Genomic DNA, 16,559 nt, shown 5'->3' on the forward strand with positions numbered 1-16,559 from the left:
ATTTCGTTTTCTTACTTATCAAACTAATTAATTAGTTGGTTAATGTTCGTGCCGTTCCGTTGTTATTGTCGTTGTTACTTTAACTACTGGGTCTACTATTCGTGATGCACTGTATTTCAACAATAAATTCCCAAGTAGTATACAGAAAAAAAAAAAAAAAAAAGATTAAGAGGCCGCTTGGGCTTGAGGCTACCGCCGGAATATGTGTGTAGGAAATTGGAGACTATCTAGTCATGGAAGAAAGCATTGGATACGGCACCCGTCCTGGCTTCAACTGGCTCGACGCAGTCTCTCCTCGAGCGCTTCCGCCACACTCTGCTGCTGCACCTCTTCATAATCCGGTGGTGGCTCCATCGGCTCCGATCCCGCCTCTGGCCCTGTGTGTTGAGACTGTGGGCTTACAGGTTGCTGTGCGGTACTGTGGTCTACTGCGGTTGTGCCACCCGATGGGCCGGTGTACGCAGGTAGCTCGTCGAGGTGGATTGCAGACATGTCAACATTCCGGGCGCCTCGACTGCTCGCCTGCGTATTCTCGACAGCCTGTTGTAGACGCTCTTTGATTCTTTCGAAATTGTTGTGGAAATCAAATGCCCCTCCCTCTTTGAATGTCACTTTGAGCTGCACAGCAGGCAACGACGCAGGGATGCCTCCTCCAGATACCGGCTGGACTAGCGCCAACCATGCATTGGGCCCAAAGAATGGTGCAGTGACATGGGCGTCATGGACATTGAGTAATGGTGTGGAAAACGATTGAAACTCTTTCGTTTGTTGCGCGGGAATGTAGACGATCTGACATGATTATGTTAACGAGAGCTTGTCAGATGATAGGGTCCAAAAGCAAGACAGTACCCTCTGATTTGTCAGGTAGACTCGACCGGCACTGCTTTGCATGGAAAAGGAATCCTTGCTGGCGCTAGAGCCTAGGGGTTGCAGAGACAGCGTTGTCCGCGGAGGAGAGGCGAACAACTGATGCTCATTGGGTAGTCGAACAAAGCCTTCGGGGCCTTGCAGCATCACCCAGCTGTTGTATTGGGTATTTATTAGCATAGTTTCTTCGGGCGTGCTATCCCCATTCTGAGTTGAAACAAGTATACAACGCAGGTCTTCTGACTGATAAGTGTGCATGCTAGGGTGTCATGGGATGATGCGAGAGAGACAAGGGAGAAGGAAGTTGATCCATCTGATACAGCATAACAGAGATAACAAATCAGAGGTGATGAATCGAGGAAGAAAAACCATGGAGACTGAGTGCATGCAGAGTGATAATAAGAGTAACTCAACTGGGCATGGTGGGGAACATCTACATACTTGATCGACATCTTGTCAAAGCCACGATCGAGAACGTGGTCTGTGTGGCTGAGTGCAGACTGCGCCGGGATGCAGGCTAGATATTGTAGGATTCAGATAGTATCTCGTTCGAGGATGAGTTATTGGAGGGATGGATTCAGAGTGCAGAATGAAGAGAGGGCAGTATTGGCTGAAACAACCCAACCAATGAGTAGCACCAGGGTCCAGTTTCAGGTAAGACGATCCAGGGATGATTGGCGGGACGGAAATGATGAGAATTCTCCAAGGGTTGGTGAATGGTTTTCCGATCGCTGATAGAGCGATCCCAGACAAAAAGAATGTCAGATGTGGTATTCCAGATTCCACTTCGTTGATGACGGCGAAGCACCCGAAAGTGGCACTGATGGGACGTGAGGCGATAGTAGCTAGTAGCTGTAACGGACCACTTCGTATAATGGCAAAATGTGTTGAGTGATATCTTTTCTTCTATTTGTGTGGTAACGGTATTCGATGGAGCAACAGACCTCCTAGAGGTTTTTAACGATGCCCAGGAATTTCTGAAGGAAAGCAAGCCAGTGAAGCCCGAAGGCGGGAGACGAAGCAGTCCGCGGGGCGGCCGTTAGGCGGGGAAGCTTTTCCAACTCTCCAACTCCTTACACTCAAGGTGTCTCGGTTCGAGCGGCTGGCCAGTTCGGACTTCTCTTCAACATGTCGGACATACAGAAGGAGCCTTCATATTGGCGCCGAATCTATCCAGAGAGGTTTGGGAACGCAGAAGGATTCGAACATCCAAATTGCAATCCTTATTAGGCCAAATTCGGCTTCCTTCTTTCCGGCCTTATCTTATTCTTACCATGGATGAACTAACTAGGGACTACTGCGTCCACTACTCAAAATCCAATCATTCCCGCATGCGATATAGTGCCTTGATTACAATTGGATGAATGGCAGAGTGGATGTCAGTCTAGCAATTAAGTACCCAACAGGATGATTAAGCTAACACAGAGTTCATTTCTGTGGATGGAAGCCTGCATACTCTACCCTGGTGTCGACGTCCACGGACCTCAAAAGTCGATAACTTGCAGCAATTCTATCAATACGCTCATGCAGGATTCAGGAATATGGACCTGTATCATTGAATCAAAGCAGTATTAGCGATCTCGTTTGCTAGGTAGATAACACGGACCTCTCGTGTCTCCAGAGGCGGAAGACTAATGGGTGGTTGGACGCATGGACACTATCGGCACGGTCAGATATAGTTACTTGAATAGCTAGCTAGCCAAATCTTCGGAGATATTGTTCCTTGGACTAAGCAACTTAACAGTTCTGCACCACCGCTTTGTGTATGACCTGAGATAGACCTACGATCCCAGGGGTTTCGAATAAATTACGCACCACCCAGCAACAACTATTCGCAAACAATCCTATCAGGCAACATGGAATGACTAGACATTCTGTAAGATCCCCTACCAAGTCCAACCATATTGAAGGAGCTTGACTGACTCCTTGCATCGGAATGGTAACAGTCAAAAGACGAGGATGGGTGGCGCTAATGTACGAAGCTAATCTAGACCCAGAGGGCGGTCCTCGAACAGAAGATGATAAGGACGAAAGTCACCCATGCATATTGCCAGAGTTATTTCGATTCAGCCAGAATCATTGAAATACAATTCTCTCCTGGTACGTATCTGCCAGCGTGGCTGTCATGCAAGTTCACAAAGCGATGGTAGGTGCTTGGTTTGGTTGAGGCTTGTCAGCTGACAAGCAAAAGTGGCTGCATGTGGCCCAGGGGAGTTTTGTCGCTGTGCAATTTCAACACCATCTCTCTACAAAAGCTTCTCCCATGACATTCTCTTTCCTGCCTGTTCGGGGAGGTCAGGATTGCCGGTGAGGCAGCAAAAGGCATCCTCAGGCATGGCCGGGCCAGGCTGGGGAGCAGCTCGAAGGCCGCGGTTACGTTGAGAGCTGTTATTGGGTCTTTACACGTGGAGAAAACCGTCCGATCAAAGTCACGGCCGACCCACCCCGTCTTCCATCCAGGTTACGTTTCCCCCTTCTGCGCTATTTCCTTTGCCTCTTCGCTCGTTGTCACCGCTTTCTGCGACTTCAATTCCCTCGTGGTTCATTTTGTGGTATTCTGTCACTCCTTGAGGGTCCGCCGAACCGACGATCCCCGTTACCCCCCCGGGTGACGATCGAACGCGAACAAAAAAAGAACAGTGTAGCCTGATGAGCACGGCCCTACCGGGCACATCTCTAAGCTTACATTACCCTTACTACACCTCTGGTGGCCGTCATCTCTTTCATATCTGCTCTCCAGTTTACTAGGGTGCGGCTGCTTGGGTCCACTTGTCCGAATATCGAGATACTGCCTGCTGCATCGCCCCTGCACTACACGGACGCCCCCCGTCTTGCATCGTGAAACCTCCGCTTCTCTCGCAGCCTTCCACAAACCAGCCCTTTTCGACTCGGAAAAGCTTGTCATACTCTGAAATATACGCATAATCATTCAAGATGTCGACATCGATACACTTGTCGAGGTTCCGGAAATGGCTCCTTGCTTCGCCGCCAATCGAGTTTGCCATTGGGCAACTTCGGGACCTCTTGGTTGGAGCAATCCGACAGGGTCCAGTTCCACAACACATTGCGTTTGTCATGGATGGTAACCGGAGGTTTGCCCGAACGCACGGGATTGAAACGGTGGAAGGACACAACATGGGGTTTGAGGCTTTAGCAAGGGTGAGTCCGATGGAGTTCGGTTCATAGAGAACTTCCGTCTTCCGCCAGTGTCAGCTGCTAATTTATACCGTGGTTTTAAGATTCTCGAAGTCTGTTACAAGAGCGGCGTTAAAGTGGTTACAATCTACGCCTTCAGCATCGAAAACTTCAAACGCTCCAAGTTCGAGGTGGATGCATTGATGGAGATGGCCAGGGTGAAGTTGTCGCAGATGGCTCAGCATGGCGAGATCCTCGATCGCTACGGGGCCAAGGTGCGGATATTGGGTCGGCTGGACTTGCTCAGGCCGGATGTTCTCGCTGCAGTGAACCGGGCCGTGGAAATGACCAGCAACAACGGTGACTGCGTATTGAACATCTGTTTCCCGTATACGTCGCGCGATGAGATCACCACGGCTGTCCGAGATACCGTGGCCGAGTACAGCCAGCCCCTTCCGTCGACTCGTCCGTCATCTATCTCCTCGAGGACACCCTTTTCCGAATTCCACATTACACAAAACATTCGAGCACAGACGCAGGTTTCGAAAGGGGAAGAGGTACCGAGTGACTCGGAAGCGGCATCAGAGTCATCAGGAGACGGCGAAACGACGAAACACAAGACACCGAACGGAGTCTATGAAAACGGATCTTCGTTTTCTTCCTCGTCGACTCTCCACCTGGCCGGGCAACAAGATGCTGCCAATGGGAAAGTACCAGCAGCAGAGCCCGCCGTCGGGAAGGAGAGCCTTGTCTTTATGTCCCCCGAGACGATTACGCGCCAGACCTTGTCAGAGCATTTATTCACCCATGACAATCCTCCTCTAGATCTGCTGGTCCGGACGTCTGGAGTTGAGCGTCTTAGTGACTTCATGCTTTGGCAATGCCACGAGGATACGGAGATTGTCTTCCTTGACGTCCTATGGCCGGAATTTGACCTTTGGCAGTTCCTGCCCGTGATGCTGAGATGGCAGCGTCGAATCTCCAAGTCAAAGAAGAACCCGGATGCGGAGGGCAACTTTGACGGCGATACGTCTGACTCTGCGGAGGAAAGTAATGGCAAGGTCAAAGACCTGTAGATTGTTATGTTCACTTTTTCATCTTTTCTCTGTTGTTGTATACATGGACTGGGTTACCGTCCTGGCATCGATCATTGGGAGTTTTGGAGTCATCCTTGGGAGCATTGACAAATATTCCCCCCATCCTGTCATCCATCTAGAATTTATAGCACTCACTGAGCTGCAAGCTGAAAGAAAAGGGTTCCATGATGAGCATATAGATGCAGACATTGCACATAATCTATAGTTATATACTCTACGGGACAGCATCTCCACCTCGGGGAATCACGGATCATGTAAAATAATCAGATAAAATAGAGTGTCCGCTATCGCAGCCTCCGATACCGCATCCGACCAAGTGGGCAGCCCCACGTGACTCACACTGGCGGGGGAATCGAAGCAACCACTCGCAACACTGACTCAACTCTGTTTCCTCTCCTGATATTGTTTTCTTCCTGTTTTCCCAATCTAATACCCTGATATCTTCCCAATTGTCATCATGCCTGTCGCCGGTTCCAAGGTTCTCCTGTTGGGCTCGGGCTTCGGTATGCTTCCCATCTCTCTTCCACTCTCCCCCGCCGATTCGGACCCCGCATTGGGGGTTCAATTGATGGACTCCTTCCCACTGACTCAATGTCTCGATAGTCACGAAGCCCACCGTTGAGGTTCTCAGCAAGGCTGACGTTAACGTCACTGTTGGTACGTACAGCTCAATTGATAGAGTTCCTACTATGTCCAAACCCTATCCAGTAGCATCCAACATAGCTGACCATCGTCTACTATACCCCAACAGCCTGCAGAACCCTCGAGAGTGCTCAGAAGCTCTGCGAAGGCTTCAAGAACACCAAGGCCATCTCCCTCGATGTCACCGATGATGCTGCTCTCGACAAGGCTCTGGAGCAGGTTGACCTCGCCATCTCCCTGATCCCCTACACCTTCCACGCCAATGTCATCAAGTCCGCCATCCGCACCAAGAAGCACGTCGTCACCACCTCCTACGTCTCCCCCGCCATGATGGAGCTGGATGAGGAGTGCAAGAAGGCCGGCATCACTGTCATGAACGAGATCGGTCTGGACCCTGTATGTCTACCTATCCACATCATCCCCATATCATACGACACAGTGAACTAACCCCACCTCCAAACAGGGTATTGACCACCTCTACGCTGTCAAGACCATCTCCGAGGTACGTCCAGAATCACCCACCCTACCACCGCCACTAAACCCATCCCTAACCCAACCCTCAGGTCCACGCCGAAGGTGGCAAGATCACCTCTTTCCTCAGCTACTGCGGTGGCCTCCGTAAGTCAATCCCCCCTCCCCAAAAACGTCACAACCAAACCCCCCATCCTAACCCCCTCGACCAGCCGCCCCCGAATGCTCCAACAACCCCCTGGGCTACAAGTTCAGCTGGTCCAGCCGCGGTGTCCTCCTTGCTCTCCGCAACGCCGCCAAGTTCTACAAGGACGGCCAAGAATTCAGCGTCGCCGGTCCCGACCTGATGGCCACCGCTAAGCCCTACTTCATCTACCCCGGCTTCGCCTTCGTCGCCTACCCCAACCGCGACTCCTGCCCCTACCGTGAGCGCTACAACATCCCCGAAGCCCAGACCGTCGTCCGCGGCACCCTCCGCTACCAGGGCTTCCCCGAGATGATCAAGGTTCTGGTTGACATCGGCTTCCTGTCCGACGAGGGCCGCGAGTACCTCAACAGCCCCATTGCCTGGAAGGAGGCCACGAAGCAGATCCTCGGCGCCACCTCCTCCGCCGAGAAGGACCTTGAGTGGGCTATCGCCTCCAAGACGGCCTTCGCTAACAACGATGACCGCGACCGCATCATCTCCGGTCTTCGCTGGATCGGCCTTTTCAGTGACGAGCAGATCACCCCCCGGGGTAACCCGCTCGATACTCTCTGCGCTACGCTCGAGAAGAAGATGCAGTATGAGGAGGGTGAGCGTGATCTTGTCATGTTGCAGCACAAGTTCGAGATCGAGCACAAGGATGGTCAGAAGGAGACTCGTACTTCCACTCTTTGCGAGTACGGTGTGCCCGGTGGGTACTCGGCTATGGCTAAGACTGTTGGTGTGCCTTGTGGTGTCGCTGTTAAGTTGGTCTTGGATGGTACTATTAACCAGAAGGTATGGTGGTTCCTTCCCCTTATGTACTTGGTTGGTTGAGTTGATTGTTGGATGGTTTGCTAATCGTTGTTGCTCTCATAGGGTGTTGTTGCTCCCATGACCATGGACATCTGCGCTCCTCTGATCAAGACCCTCAAGGAGGACTACGGCATTGAGATGATTGAGAAGACTCTGTAAAGAGTATCTCTTCTCTTATAAATTCTCTTCTATCATGATATATTAACGACTTGGGAGATGGGTGTTAGAGAAAACAAAATAGGGTAGATCAAAATTTCAGATCGGTTTTGATGAAGCAGTATTTCTTAGAACAGTAGAGGTGTTATGTATATGTAACAGTTACCAGAAGTGTAGAAGTGCAAAGTGTAGTGTCTTCTTCCTATCGTGATTTGTCTCATCTACTAATATGTTCATGGTCTGTCTATCGTGCATTCGTTGGACGCATACCCCCAATTTGCTTGGAGGGGAGGAGTTTTAGATCAGGTCAGGTGAGGTAAGGATGAGTCGGCGCAAGATTGCCTGTCCCAGAAACACAGTTTGTCAAGAATCCAAAAAGCAGTTCGCTACCCCCGTCTTCTACAGGACGCGTGGATGTAGACAGGATCCGTTGTCGCCCTCATACCCCCCAAGTGCTGAATTTAGATCATGATATGGTCATGGTTTCGCGGATGCGCTCAGAGAATAGTGCCAAACCTATACCGAGAAGAAGAAAAACAACCATCAGCAACTGTCTCCAAGAAAACGAAGATCTGGCAAGCCATTGTGAGGAAGCAATTGGCTAATAGGCAACGCAAGGGGATTTGAACATACCCGAAAGTCTGCTTGATGCTGCGGACGTAGTAGACATCCCAGTTTTGCTTGGTGACATCCTCCTGACCAACAGGGACGCCGGTCCAGGTCACGCGCATCTGAGTGACGCCGTCGACATCGTTCTGGTCGAACTTGATCTCCAGCGTGCTGAAGTGACCCGCGGGCCACTGGGCAAGACGCCACTTCTGCTCAATCAAGGTAGGGGCCTGGAGCTTGGTGTACTCGCCGGTGACGTTTCCGTCGAAGATGGCGAACTTTCCGCCCACCTGAGCGCCCTCAAACTGGCGAGGGGAGCCGCGAGTGAAAGCAGCAATGCGCTGGGGGTCGGTGAAGGTGTTGTACAGCTCCTCAGCCGTGGTGCGGAACTCGTCCAAAGCGGTCACGGTAGTAGTGTTGACCGAAACCTTCTCGGCGGTGGTAGTGGTGGTGGTTGTAGGGGCAGAGGATTCCTTCTTGGAAGTCTGAGGGTGGTACTTGGGAGCAGCGAATCCGCTGGAAGGGTTGACGCCAGGAGCGTGTTGGAGGTCCTTGCCGTGCTCAGCAATGAGAGCGGGACCAAACTTGCCCAAAGCCTGTCTGAGTTGAGGAACGAGCTTGGAGCGAACCAGGTCCTTCACGGCCTGCTTGGAAGGAGAATCCGAGTAGTTTTCAATCTCAAACTAAAGAGCCATGTGGTCAATTGGCTGGACAGCTATGGGAATACGAGGGGCTAAAGGGAACATACGACGTACTCATCTTCCTCGGTGTCATGGGCAACCTCGGGGATGGTGATCTTTCCACTAACGGACTCATCGTCCGTAGTCTTACCTGTCAAAGGTCTTAGTGGTGTGCCCTGAACAGAGAGAAACACTATCATTGCTTAATTACGAACCTTCATACTCGAGCTGTACTTTGACATCGAACAAGGTGATGACCTTGCCCTTTCTCTGACTGACGTCTACATCGCCATCCATGCTCAGCAGGTTGGAGATCTTGGCAGAGGCTCCATTCTCCTCCACGGAGAGGACGGAGAGGTTCTCCTTAAGGTAGTCCTTGGCCCAGCCGGAGGCATCCTTGTTCACCCAGTGCCAGTTGTTGGGGTTGTGAAGAACCATGATGGTGGTAGTTTATTTTATTATCAATTGGTCTAAGGATCTCGATGGAAAGAAAAGCTGCTCTATTGCGGGGCTGAACTTCGCCAGTGGGTCAATTTGTTTAGCGAGTCCGTGTCTTTTTTTCTTCTTCCTTCTTTCGCCAAAAAAGCTGTTGTGTTCTGCATCGCACACAGAATATTAGCATTTATTCATAGCCATAAAGTAGTGCGATAATGTTCAGAATATGAGTGGAGGCATCGTTTCAGGATCCGGATAGCGTTTCCCGGACCGCAAGCTACTCAGCATGGAAGATGAATTCGTAAAAACATCCCCGTCTGACTGGTGCCAGCTATGAGTTCTCATCATTCGATGGGACAGCCCTCTCCGAGACAAGAGTCCCTTCCTTATAGGAGGAGAGCCAGGTCAAGATTAGGGGGGAGTGAAGTGTGCAGAATTGGGCAAAAGAAAATTCAGTGGCAACTTACAGTCACAGAAAAAAACGTCTCACTTTAAAGACGCTGGAGCAAAGACAGATCAATCAAGTTCCAGGTGGCAATGGGAGAGTAGGAGCAAAGAGGGATGGTACCGTGGGAGCGGAGGGGGAGGGGAGAAGCCCGTATTAAATAAGACTACGAGTTGGTTTGGAGAAGGGAAAGGCAAAAGGGGAAAAAGTTCGAGGATCCGGAAGGAAACCTCTAGAAGCCGCATGGGTCACGTGGTTACCCGTCCGGTCATCGGCGCGGAGGAACAATCTTACCAGGATATCTCCATTTATTCACTCAATAATCAAGTGGATTCGCAGCTGCAAACGAATGTGGGTATCTTCTAGCGACACAGTAATCAAATCACTCAATCAGGAAACAACAGTGAACAAGACCGCAGAAATCGACAAAGAAGTAAACTCTTGATAGCCCCTCGTCAGTCATCATTCGTGAACCAATAACAACTTGCTTCCATTTATCATGCCTGCTCCAATTGCTCTAAATCCTCCCATCCATCTTCAACCATTAGCTGCTCTTTCACTCGTTCGCGTAGACGCTGGATCCCACTTCCCAGGGCTTCCGCCCACTGGCCCTCCACGGTAGCTACTTTGTCTTTCAGATCGCTTGTCAATGTGCGCTCTTCATCCGTACGGGTTTCCTGCATTTCCTGCTGCACCTTGCCCTCGGACTCGCCCAAGCGGATTCGTTCTGCCTCCATAAGGTTGCAGCTGGCCCTCATAACAGCGGACTTGACCTCGTGCAGTAGGCAGAAAAGGTTGATCTGCGACTCGATGTATTGGTAACTGGATTTTTCCGCGTGAGATACGAGCGTATATAGGTACTGCAGCGGATGTGCCCGGTAACTCGGATTCTCGTCGTATTCGTTGGCCGGAATCTGCACAGTAAAGCCGCGGAGCTTCTCAGGGATCTGTTGCACCAACTCTGACAGCGACGGTGCAATATCCCAGAACGCCGACAGCTGTATCTCCACCCCTCGCGCTACATTGCCCTCGACCACATCTAAAAAGGATTCGAGACGTGCTAGGGCATTGGCCTCGTACTCCACTCGGCGATCCAAGGCGTCCTTGACAAAGAACTCATTGGTCTCGCGTACTTTGTCCTCGTTGGATGCTTGTTTATAGGGTAGTAGGACCACCGCTCTGTACTTTTCGTCGCGCTCGCTGATCAGATCGAATACCTCGCGGTGCAATTGCTCGCGCGCTTCAAACAACCATTTGAGTTGTGTGAGCTTCTCCAGGAGCTCTGGCTTCTCATCACCTTCTTCCTGGGTTTGATCTGGGGTCTCGGATCGCGCGTCGTCAAACAGCCTGCCACGTAGCTCGTCAATGCAAGCAGTAGCCCTGTCAACCCTGTCTGCAAGAATCGCTCGCATTGGCTTAAAAACCGTTTCTTGGTACGTATCCAGCCCGCCTTTGATCAAATCTCTTTCGAGTTGGTTCTCCTCCACAATTAATGCGGCTTCTGCTTCCGCCGCTTCTGCGAATGTGATACTGCCTTGTTGGATTTGACTCTGGATATTGGCCTTGAACTGCCGCCGTCCTTCTTGGATTCGTGCCTGGTGATCTTGGAACAGCCCATCCATCTCGGTTTGGTGCCGCTGCCTGGTGGTCTTGATCTCCGACAAGTCTGTAATTGATCGCACCAACGTCCGATAAGTCACGAGGTCGGGGTGGCTGTTGTTGACTGCGGGATAGTGTCTGGGATACGGCGGCGGTAAGGTGATCAGTCTCGAGACATCCATCCTCTGCACTTCTTCAAGCCGCCTAGTAGATCCAAGGCGGAGATTGTTGGAGTAGTCTGCTGGGGTAGACTCCTCGTGCCACCCAACCTTTTCGGGTGGGTATTCATCTGGACCATATGCAGCGTACTGGTTTCCTCCATTGTGCGCGCCGGCATTCCCTGTGTCAGACGAGCCTTGACTTTCCTCCCATAGCAGGGCCCCACGTGATAATCCCATATATTTGGTCTCCCTCTTTGACCTTTGCACTCTTCGTTCTCCCCCTTCACTGCTGGATCCAGTTTTGGACTCCCACCATCGACTAGGCGCCCGTCCCCTCGAGCTCATCTCGTCATTGCTCAACCCAAGACTTGCAATTGGCGAGAGGCATGGTTGGTAATTATTCCACCAGGCCGATTCAGGACGTACCTGGGGTATACTTAGCTTAGGTGCCGTAGGATTAGACGCCCTCCTAGAAGATGGACCTGGTACTACTTGGCTATTCTGTGGCACCGGCGCTGGTTTGGGAGGGCAGACAAACAATTTACGGCGTACACTGTCAACATCATAAGAATCCAGATCCCATACTTTAGCATACTTCTCACGCCGGATCTGGGACTCAGAGATGATGAAGTCGGCGAACAACTGCAATGCCTCTTTCTCGTCCAGCGTGCCGGCCTCCTTCTCGATGAATTCCCGATGTCTCTGTATAGCGTTCCGGACAAATTCGTCATCGCGGTTAACGACAGAATCGAGAGAGGGATTCTGTTGGGCCGACACGCGACGTGGGGCTAGGGGTGAGACTGTAGTCACCGGCTCGTTAGGAAGGTGTAGTATATGTGAGACAGGTCGTTCTTCCTTGGAGCCAGGCCGAGACGGTGTCGTTTCTGACCCGGATTGCAGAGGGGGCGTTGGCAGGGCTTTGGGTGGTAGTGCTGGCGATGTACGCTTAGCAAATACAGATGACCTTTCTGTGCCTGGTGAAAACGGCGGCGTCTGCGCAAACCGCGAGGTTGAGGTTGGCGCTTGGGGACTCGGCTCAGGCTTGGGGGTGGAACAAGACCGGTTCGAAAATAGACCCCCAGAAGATGCTCTAGATCGTGATGTAATCTGCGGTCCATCAGAAGATATACTGCGAGTGCTGAGAGGTGCGGCTTTGGCCGAGGCCGGGTTTCTGCCGTTGTCCGTATTCACGCTCGATTCTCCCAAAACTAAGTTGGAGGGTTTCAATTGTTCGAGAGCCTCAGCCCAGGGGTTGCTGCTCATGGAGACAGCACTGAGGCTATCAAGCACTTGGCTTTGCCTGTTCCGGCGTTCAATCCTCCTTTCTCGGATGCCTTTAGCATTTGGGTCTTTGATAGCTGGGCTGCGAAACAGACCACCGCTATTGGGATTATGACTTGCGCGAGACGACTCGAGAGATTCCGGGCCGCTCATATTGGTCGTAGTTGCCGTGTCAATGGTTAGTGGTTGTCTGTCTGCTCTGGGTTTAACATCGATTGTTTCATCGACCCATCCAGCTGGTGTTGGCGGAATGCTATCTAAACTTGTGCCTAAAGCGGGAGGCGGCCGTGCCCTGCCACTCCTAGCAGGGCCTTGCGAGTTCCGGGATGACGACGAGTCAGAGAGACCATTCACACTCTGTGACCTTGCGGCCGGTGGCGGTCCTGGTGGGGGTGGAGGAAGGGGCATTCCCGGTTCCCAACTACTTCCCGGAGGGGATCGGGCTCCAGACTGACTATGAGCTCTTGATGAACTCGCACTGTTGACGGCCGGTCCAGCAGATACGGCCCTTCTCGCAGCTGGAGGCCGATCCGTTTCAAAGGGTTGAGTGGGCTGAAGCATGTTGCTATCGTCGCTCAATTGTGTCGAGTGGAGATTATCAGGCGAGACCACAATGTGCGGCCCTGGCCCTGCCATAACTGGTGCGGGTTCTCGATAGGTCTCTGACCTATTCTGGGATGAAGACCTAGATGAAAGGCCTGGTGGCAGCGGCGGAGGTGGTGGTAGCGAGACACGTCGATTGTGGCTCGACTCACTTCCCACGAACATCGACAGAGGGCGAGTACGGGGAAGGCGGCGCTGTCGATACTCTGAGGGGGCATCCCCACCTGCACGCACCGCTCCATTATATGAGGAGCTCATACTGGGTGACGTGGAGCCCCTTGAGGATGTATTCTGACTGACATTTTCTCTCTGATGTTGCTGGCTTGGTGGAGAGTATGGTGGTGGAGGCGGCGACAAAGATACATCTACAAAGTCACATTAGGTTCGATTCCTGGTCACCGACGTGCAGCAAGCTAGACATTCCCAAGACTACAAATGGTAAAGGAGTATAAGAGTATCAGGGAGTCAGGGAAAGGGGGGGGGGGGTGACAGAAGAAAACAAATATGACAGACCTGAGTGTGGTCCTGTTGACCGTGGCTGAGAGACGATCCGCAGCATGTTATTCGGTAGTGTATATGTAGCTTGGCCAGCATTCATCGAACCAGTTCCCACTGGGCCCCAATCCTGAGGATTGTAAGGCACATTGTATTGTCTAGAAGCCATTGGTGACGATCCGATTGCCGCCCCTCCAGGCGAGCCTACGGCGGGAGACTGGCCTTGCGTGAAAGGACTAGACAGTGAAGTCGACGAAAGAGGGGTGGAACTGTAGCCCGAACCCAGCGCGAGTCCAAGCCCTTGGAATTGGTGACCACCCAACGATGTTGTCAGAGGAGGGGGCTGTACAGCATGCTCTCGACGACTAGGAGACGGCTGATTGCTGGAGGTAAGAGGTGTCGGCCAGCCGCTGTAAGAATAAGGACCAGACGGCGGCTCGTCGCCAGCATTGCCCGACGATCGCCAGCTATAAAGAGGCCGTGATCAGTACCTTGCAGCGTTGCGAGACAGACAGACACGAGAACAAGTCGAGGACCACAGCGTGTGAGAAAAGCTGGGCGCACCTATTCATACTAACGGAAGGATGCAGGGCCAACCGAACACGGAGCCATGGCTGAAGGCTGAGGGCTGGAAAAGCAGGAGGGGAGATTAGATTGTGCCAACACGGACGAGCGATTGAGAAGGAGCCAGAGGGCTGAAGCGCAGACCGATTTCTATTCTTTGCAACAACCTCTGGTCCAACCAGGTGTGGAGGAGGCTTGCAGGCCCAGACGGGCCAGTCGGTACGTATCAACCGTTTCGACGAGCATCGTGAGTTTCGATCGACTGACCAGGGAGGGCCAGCAAGATGTGTGCTAGTCTGCTAGAGTCCCTCTAAGGGTTTTAAAAATAGCACAAGAGCCAACAAGCAGCGGGCGGGGATGAGGAAGGGTGATTGCAGGTCTTGACTCTTCAGAGAACTAGTGCATCCCGCGAGATGCAGCCTGGCCGGTTTGATCACAGGCGGCGTGGATGCTGGCGCTTAAGTTGACCGTCCGCGCCTTCTCACAGGCTCGTTGCCCTCCGTGCTCCCCTTCGCCCAGACCCTGTTCCAACAAACCAGCATCGCTGTCACATCGGCCTATGACGAAGATGGTCAAGACTAGCAAGGCCTAGCAGTAGTCCAGACATGCCACGGGGTCCGCGATAGGGCGAAAGGTTTGTCCGTGGGCAAATCGGGCGCGCCATGACAGGGGCACGGGACGCCGTCGCCTCAGGCCATGAGCGCCTACACAGAAGACCAGGACATTACAGGGTTATCGATACAGATAGATGCAAGTACAGCCAGGGATTAATTCTTATTATAGTAGCTATGAATTCAGACTACTGCAAGCTAAAGATCCCGGCTGAAAGAACATGCCAGCATGTTGTACGACTCTTGTCCCGCATGGACAGGGTCATTGCCCGTAAACGATTGGAGCATGTCGATCCAAGACAAAGCCTATAATATTACTGAAGTCATGTCAGCAAAGACTCCACACATTATGTGCAACGAAAACAATCATAATGAGAAAGGTGCATATCAGATCCAATGCCCTGTCACAGGCGGTGGTCATCAAGGTTAAATATTTATGTTGACCGTCGTGATAAAATAGTAGTAAATCATCATTTGAACGAGGGGAATGGGAGTTGCGAAAGAGTGTATACTCACGTTTTACGGATAATGTTGAGCTCTTCGCTGGCAATGAAACTACTGATAACTACCACGCTGGTCAGTCGCCATAGACGTGCGAGGTTGAAGATGATGTATTGACAACATGTTGACTGATCAGTCATGACGATTGTCGTCCCGGTCGGCAAAGCCAACTTGGACATATGCTTGTCTTTATTTTGTGTCGTTTCATCATTGTACGATGTGGGCCAGACGGAGGATAGAGATGGTGACATACAGATACCTGACTGTCGGAGACATCATACTGGAGCAACATGTTGTCCCAATAAACATTCCTATTCTGCAATTGAGTTAGCTTTGGTCTGAGCCAACTAATGCAACGTTCTATGTGAGAACAAGTATTTCAGAAATGCATGAATGGTATAAAAAAGATGTTGTCTGCATCGATAACTCGAATAAGACTCGTCATCTAGGGAATCATCCTCGTGTAATGGGGAATTGCAGGAAAGGGGCTTGAATTTACCTTTTACTGGGTGTCATAGAGAGAAGATCATAGCAAGATATCTGCCATCTTTGATTACCAGTTAGCTTCAAGCCAAGAGGTCACTATGTGTGAATCTTAATGATCGAGAATATATCTCAGTGGGCGAGGTTTTCTAGGCCTGCCGCAAAAAGGGCATATCCATCAAGACCGGACGTTATGTCTGACGCCGTCGGAGCCCAGTGCCGTTTCATCTTCGAAGGGATGGAGACGAAGGAGACTGAGAATATAGCTTACCCTTCGCCAACTATATGTGGAGATAAAAGCCTGTGAGATCTGTAGACAATCTTGTAACCGTCAGCATATGCGAACAAAATTGATGACAGTGAAAACAATAGGCAGTTTTTATGACTGATCAGAAATAGCCAATTTATATCGTCGATGACCCGAAGGTCTCAGTCGGTAATTTCCAGCGTATATATTGTAAAAAGAAGCATCATGCAAGTCATGGGGAGAAGAGAAGAAAAAGGAAAGGTAAAATGGAGAGCATACCATTGACTCAGACAGACTCGCGCATTGTTCTGGGAGCTAGATGAGAGTATTAGTGTCCTGTTGACCGTTAGCATCCTGCTTTGATCAATGCCTGTAAATTGAAAAAGAATGTCTTGAGCAAAAGCATCAGACTGACGTGCAAAACAAGTGAGTTTTCATGCCCTGAAGGGGTCAAAGACTCTAGTTTGAAATGGTTGT

General features: G+C 51.3%; 6 protein-coding genes across 6 annotated transcripts; 2 read left to right on the forward strand and 4 right to left on the reverse strand.

The window, feature by feature from the left end:
* Positions 1-270: 270 nt before the first annotated feature.
* On the reverse strand, positions 271-1,319 carry AKAW2_51498A (uncharacterized protein; the record flags this gene model as incomplete). Its single annotated transcript, XM_041691433.1, has 3 exons — positions 271-789; positions 850-1,021; positions 1,309-1,319. The coding sequence occupies 3 exons, from the start codon at positions 1,317-1,319 to the stop codon at positions 271-273; spliced, it is 702 nt and encodes a 233-aa protein (XP_041544919.1).
* Positions 1,320-3,801: 2,482 nt separating this feature from the next.
* RER2 (undecaprenyl diphosphate synthase family protein) lies at positions 3,802-5,078 on the forward strand (the record flags this gene model as incomplete). The annotated part of the gene is made up of 2 exons (XM_041691436.1): positions 3,802-4,026; positions 4,107-5,078. 2 exons carry the CDS (start codon positions 3,802-3,804, stop codon positions 5,076-5,078), a joined length of 1,197 nt encoding a protein of 398 aa, XP_041544920.1.
* Positions 5,079-5,556: 478 nt separating this feature from the next.
* lys9 (saccharopine dehydrogenase (NADP+, L-glutamate-forming)) lies at positions 5,557-7,371 on the forward strand (the record flags this gene model as incomplete). The annotated part of the gene is made up of 7 exons (XM_041691437.1): positions 5,557-5,602; positions 5,703-5,756; positions 5,851-6,137; positions 6,205-6,243; positions 6,305-6,359; positions 6,425-7,194; positions 7,276-7,371. The coding sequence occupies 7 exons, from the start codon at positions 5,557-5,559 to the stop codon at positions 7,369-7,371; spliced, it is 1,347 nt and encodes a 448-aa protein (XP_041544921.1).
* Positions 7,372-7,834: 463 nt separating this feature from the next.
* Positions 7,835-9,095, reverse strand: AKAW2_51501A (AHA1 family protein; the record flags this gene model as incomplete). The annotated part of the gene is made up of 4 exons (XM_041691438.1): positions 7,835-7,940; positions 8,002-8,660; positions 8,726-8,808; positions 8,873-9,095. The coding sequence occupies 4 exons, from the start codon at positions 9,093-9,095 to the stop codon at positions 7,835-7,837; spliced, it is 1,071 nt and encodes a 356-aa protein (XP_041544922.1).
* A 939-nt stretch (positions 9,096-10,034) lies between these two features.
* AKAW2_51502A (uncharacterized protein) lies at positions 10,035-13,845 on the reverse strand (the record flags this gene model as incomplete). Its single annotated transcript, XM_041691439.1, has 2 exons — positions 10,035-13,546; positions 13,695-13,845. The coding sequence occupies 2 exons, from the start codon at positions 13,843-13,845 to the stop codon at positions 10,035-10,037; spliced, it is 3,663 nt and encodes a 1,220-aa protein (XP_041544923.1).
* Positions 13,846-15,406: 1,561 nt separating this feature from the next.
* AKAW2_51503A (uncharacterized protein) lies at positions 15,407-16,364 on the reverse strand (the record flags this gene model as incomplete). Its single annotated transcript, XM_041691440.1, has 5 exons — positions 15,407-15,416; positions 15,606-15,668; positions 15,852-15,899; positions 16,107-16,156; positions 16,362-16,364. 5 exons carry the CDS (start codon positions 16,362-16,364, stop codon positions 15,407-15,409), a joined length of 174 nt encoding a protein of 57 aa, XP_041544924.1.
* Between the last annotated feature and the right edge of the window lie 195 nt (positions 16,365-16,559).

The sequence above is a fragment of the Aspergillus luchuensis genome, chromosome 5 (assembly GCF_016861625.1).
Source record: "Aspergillus luchuensis IFO 4308 DNA, chromosome 5, nearly complete sequence".
Taxonomy (NCBI): Eukaryota; Fungi; Ascomycota; class Eurotiomycetes; order Eurotiales; family Aspergillaceae; genus Aspergillus; species Aspergillus luchuensis.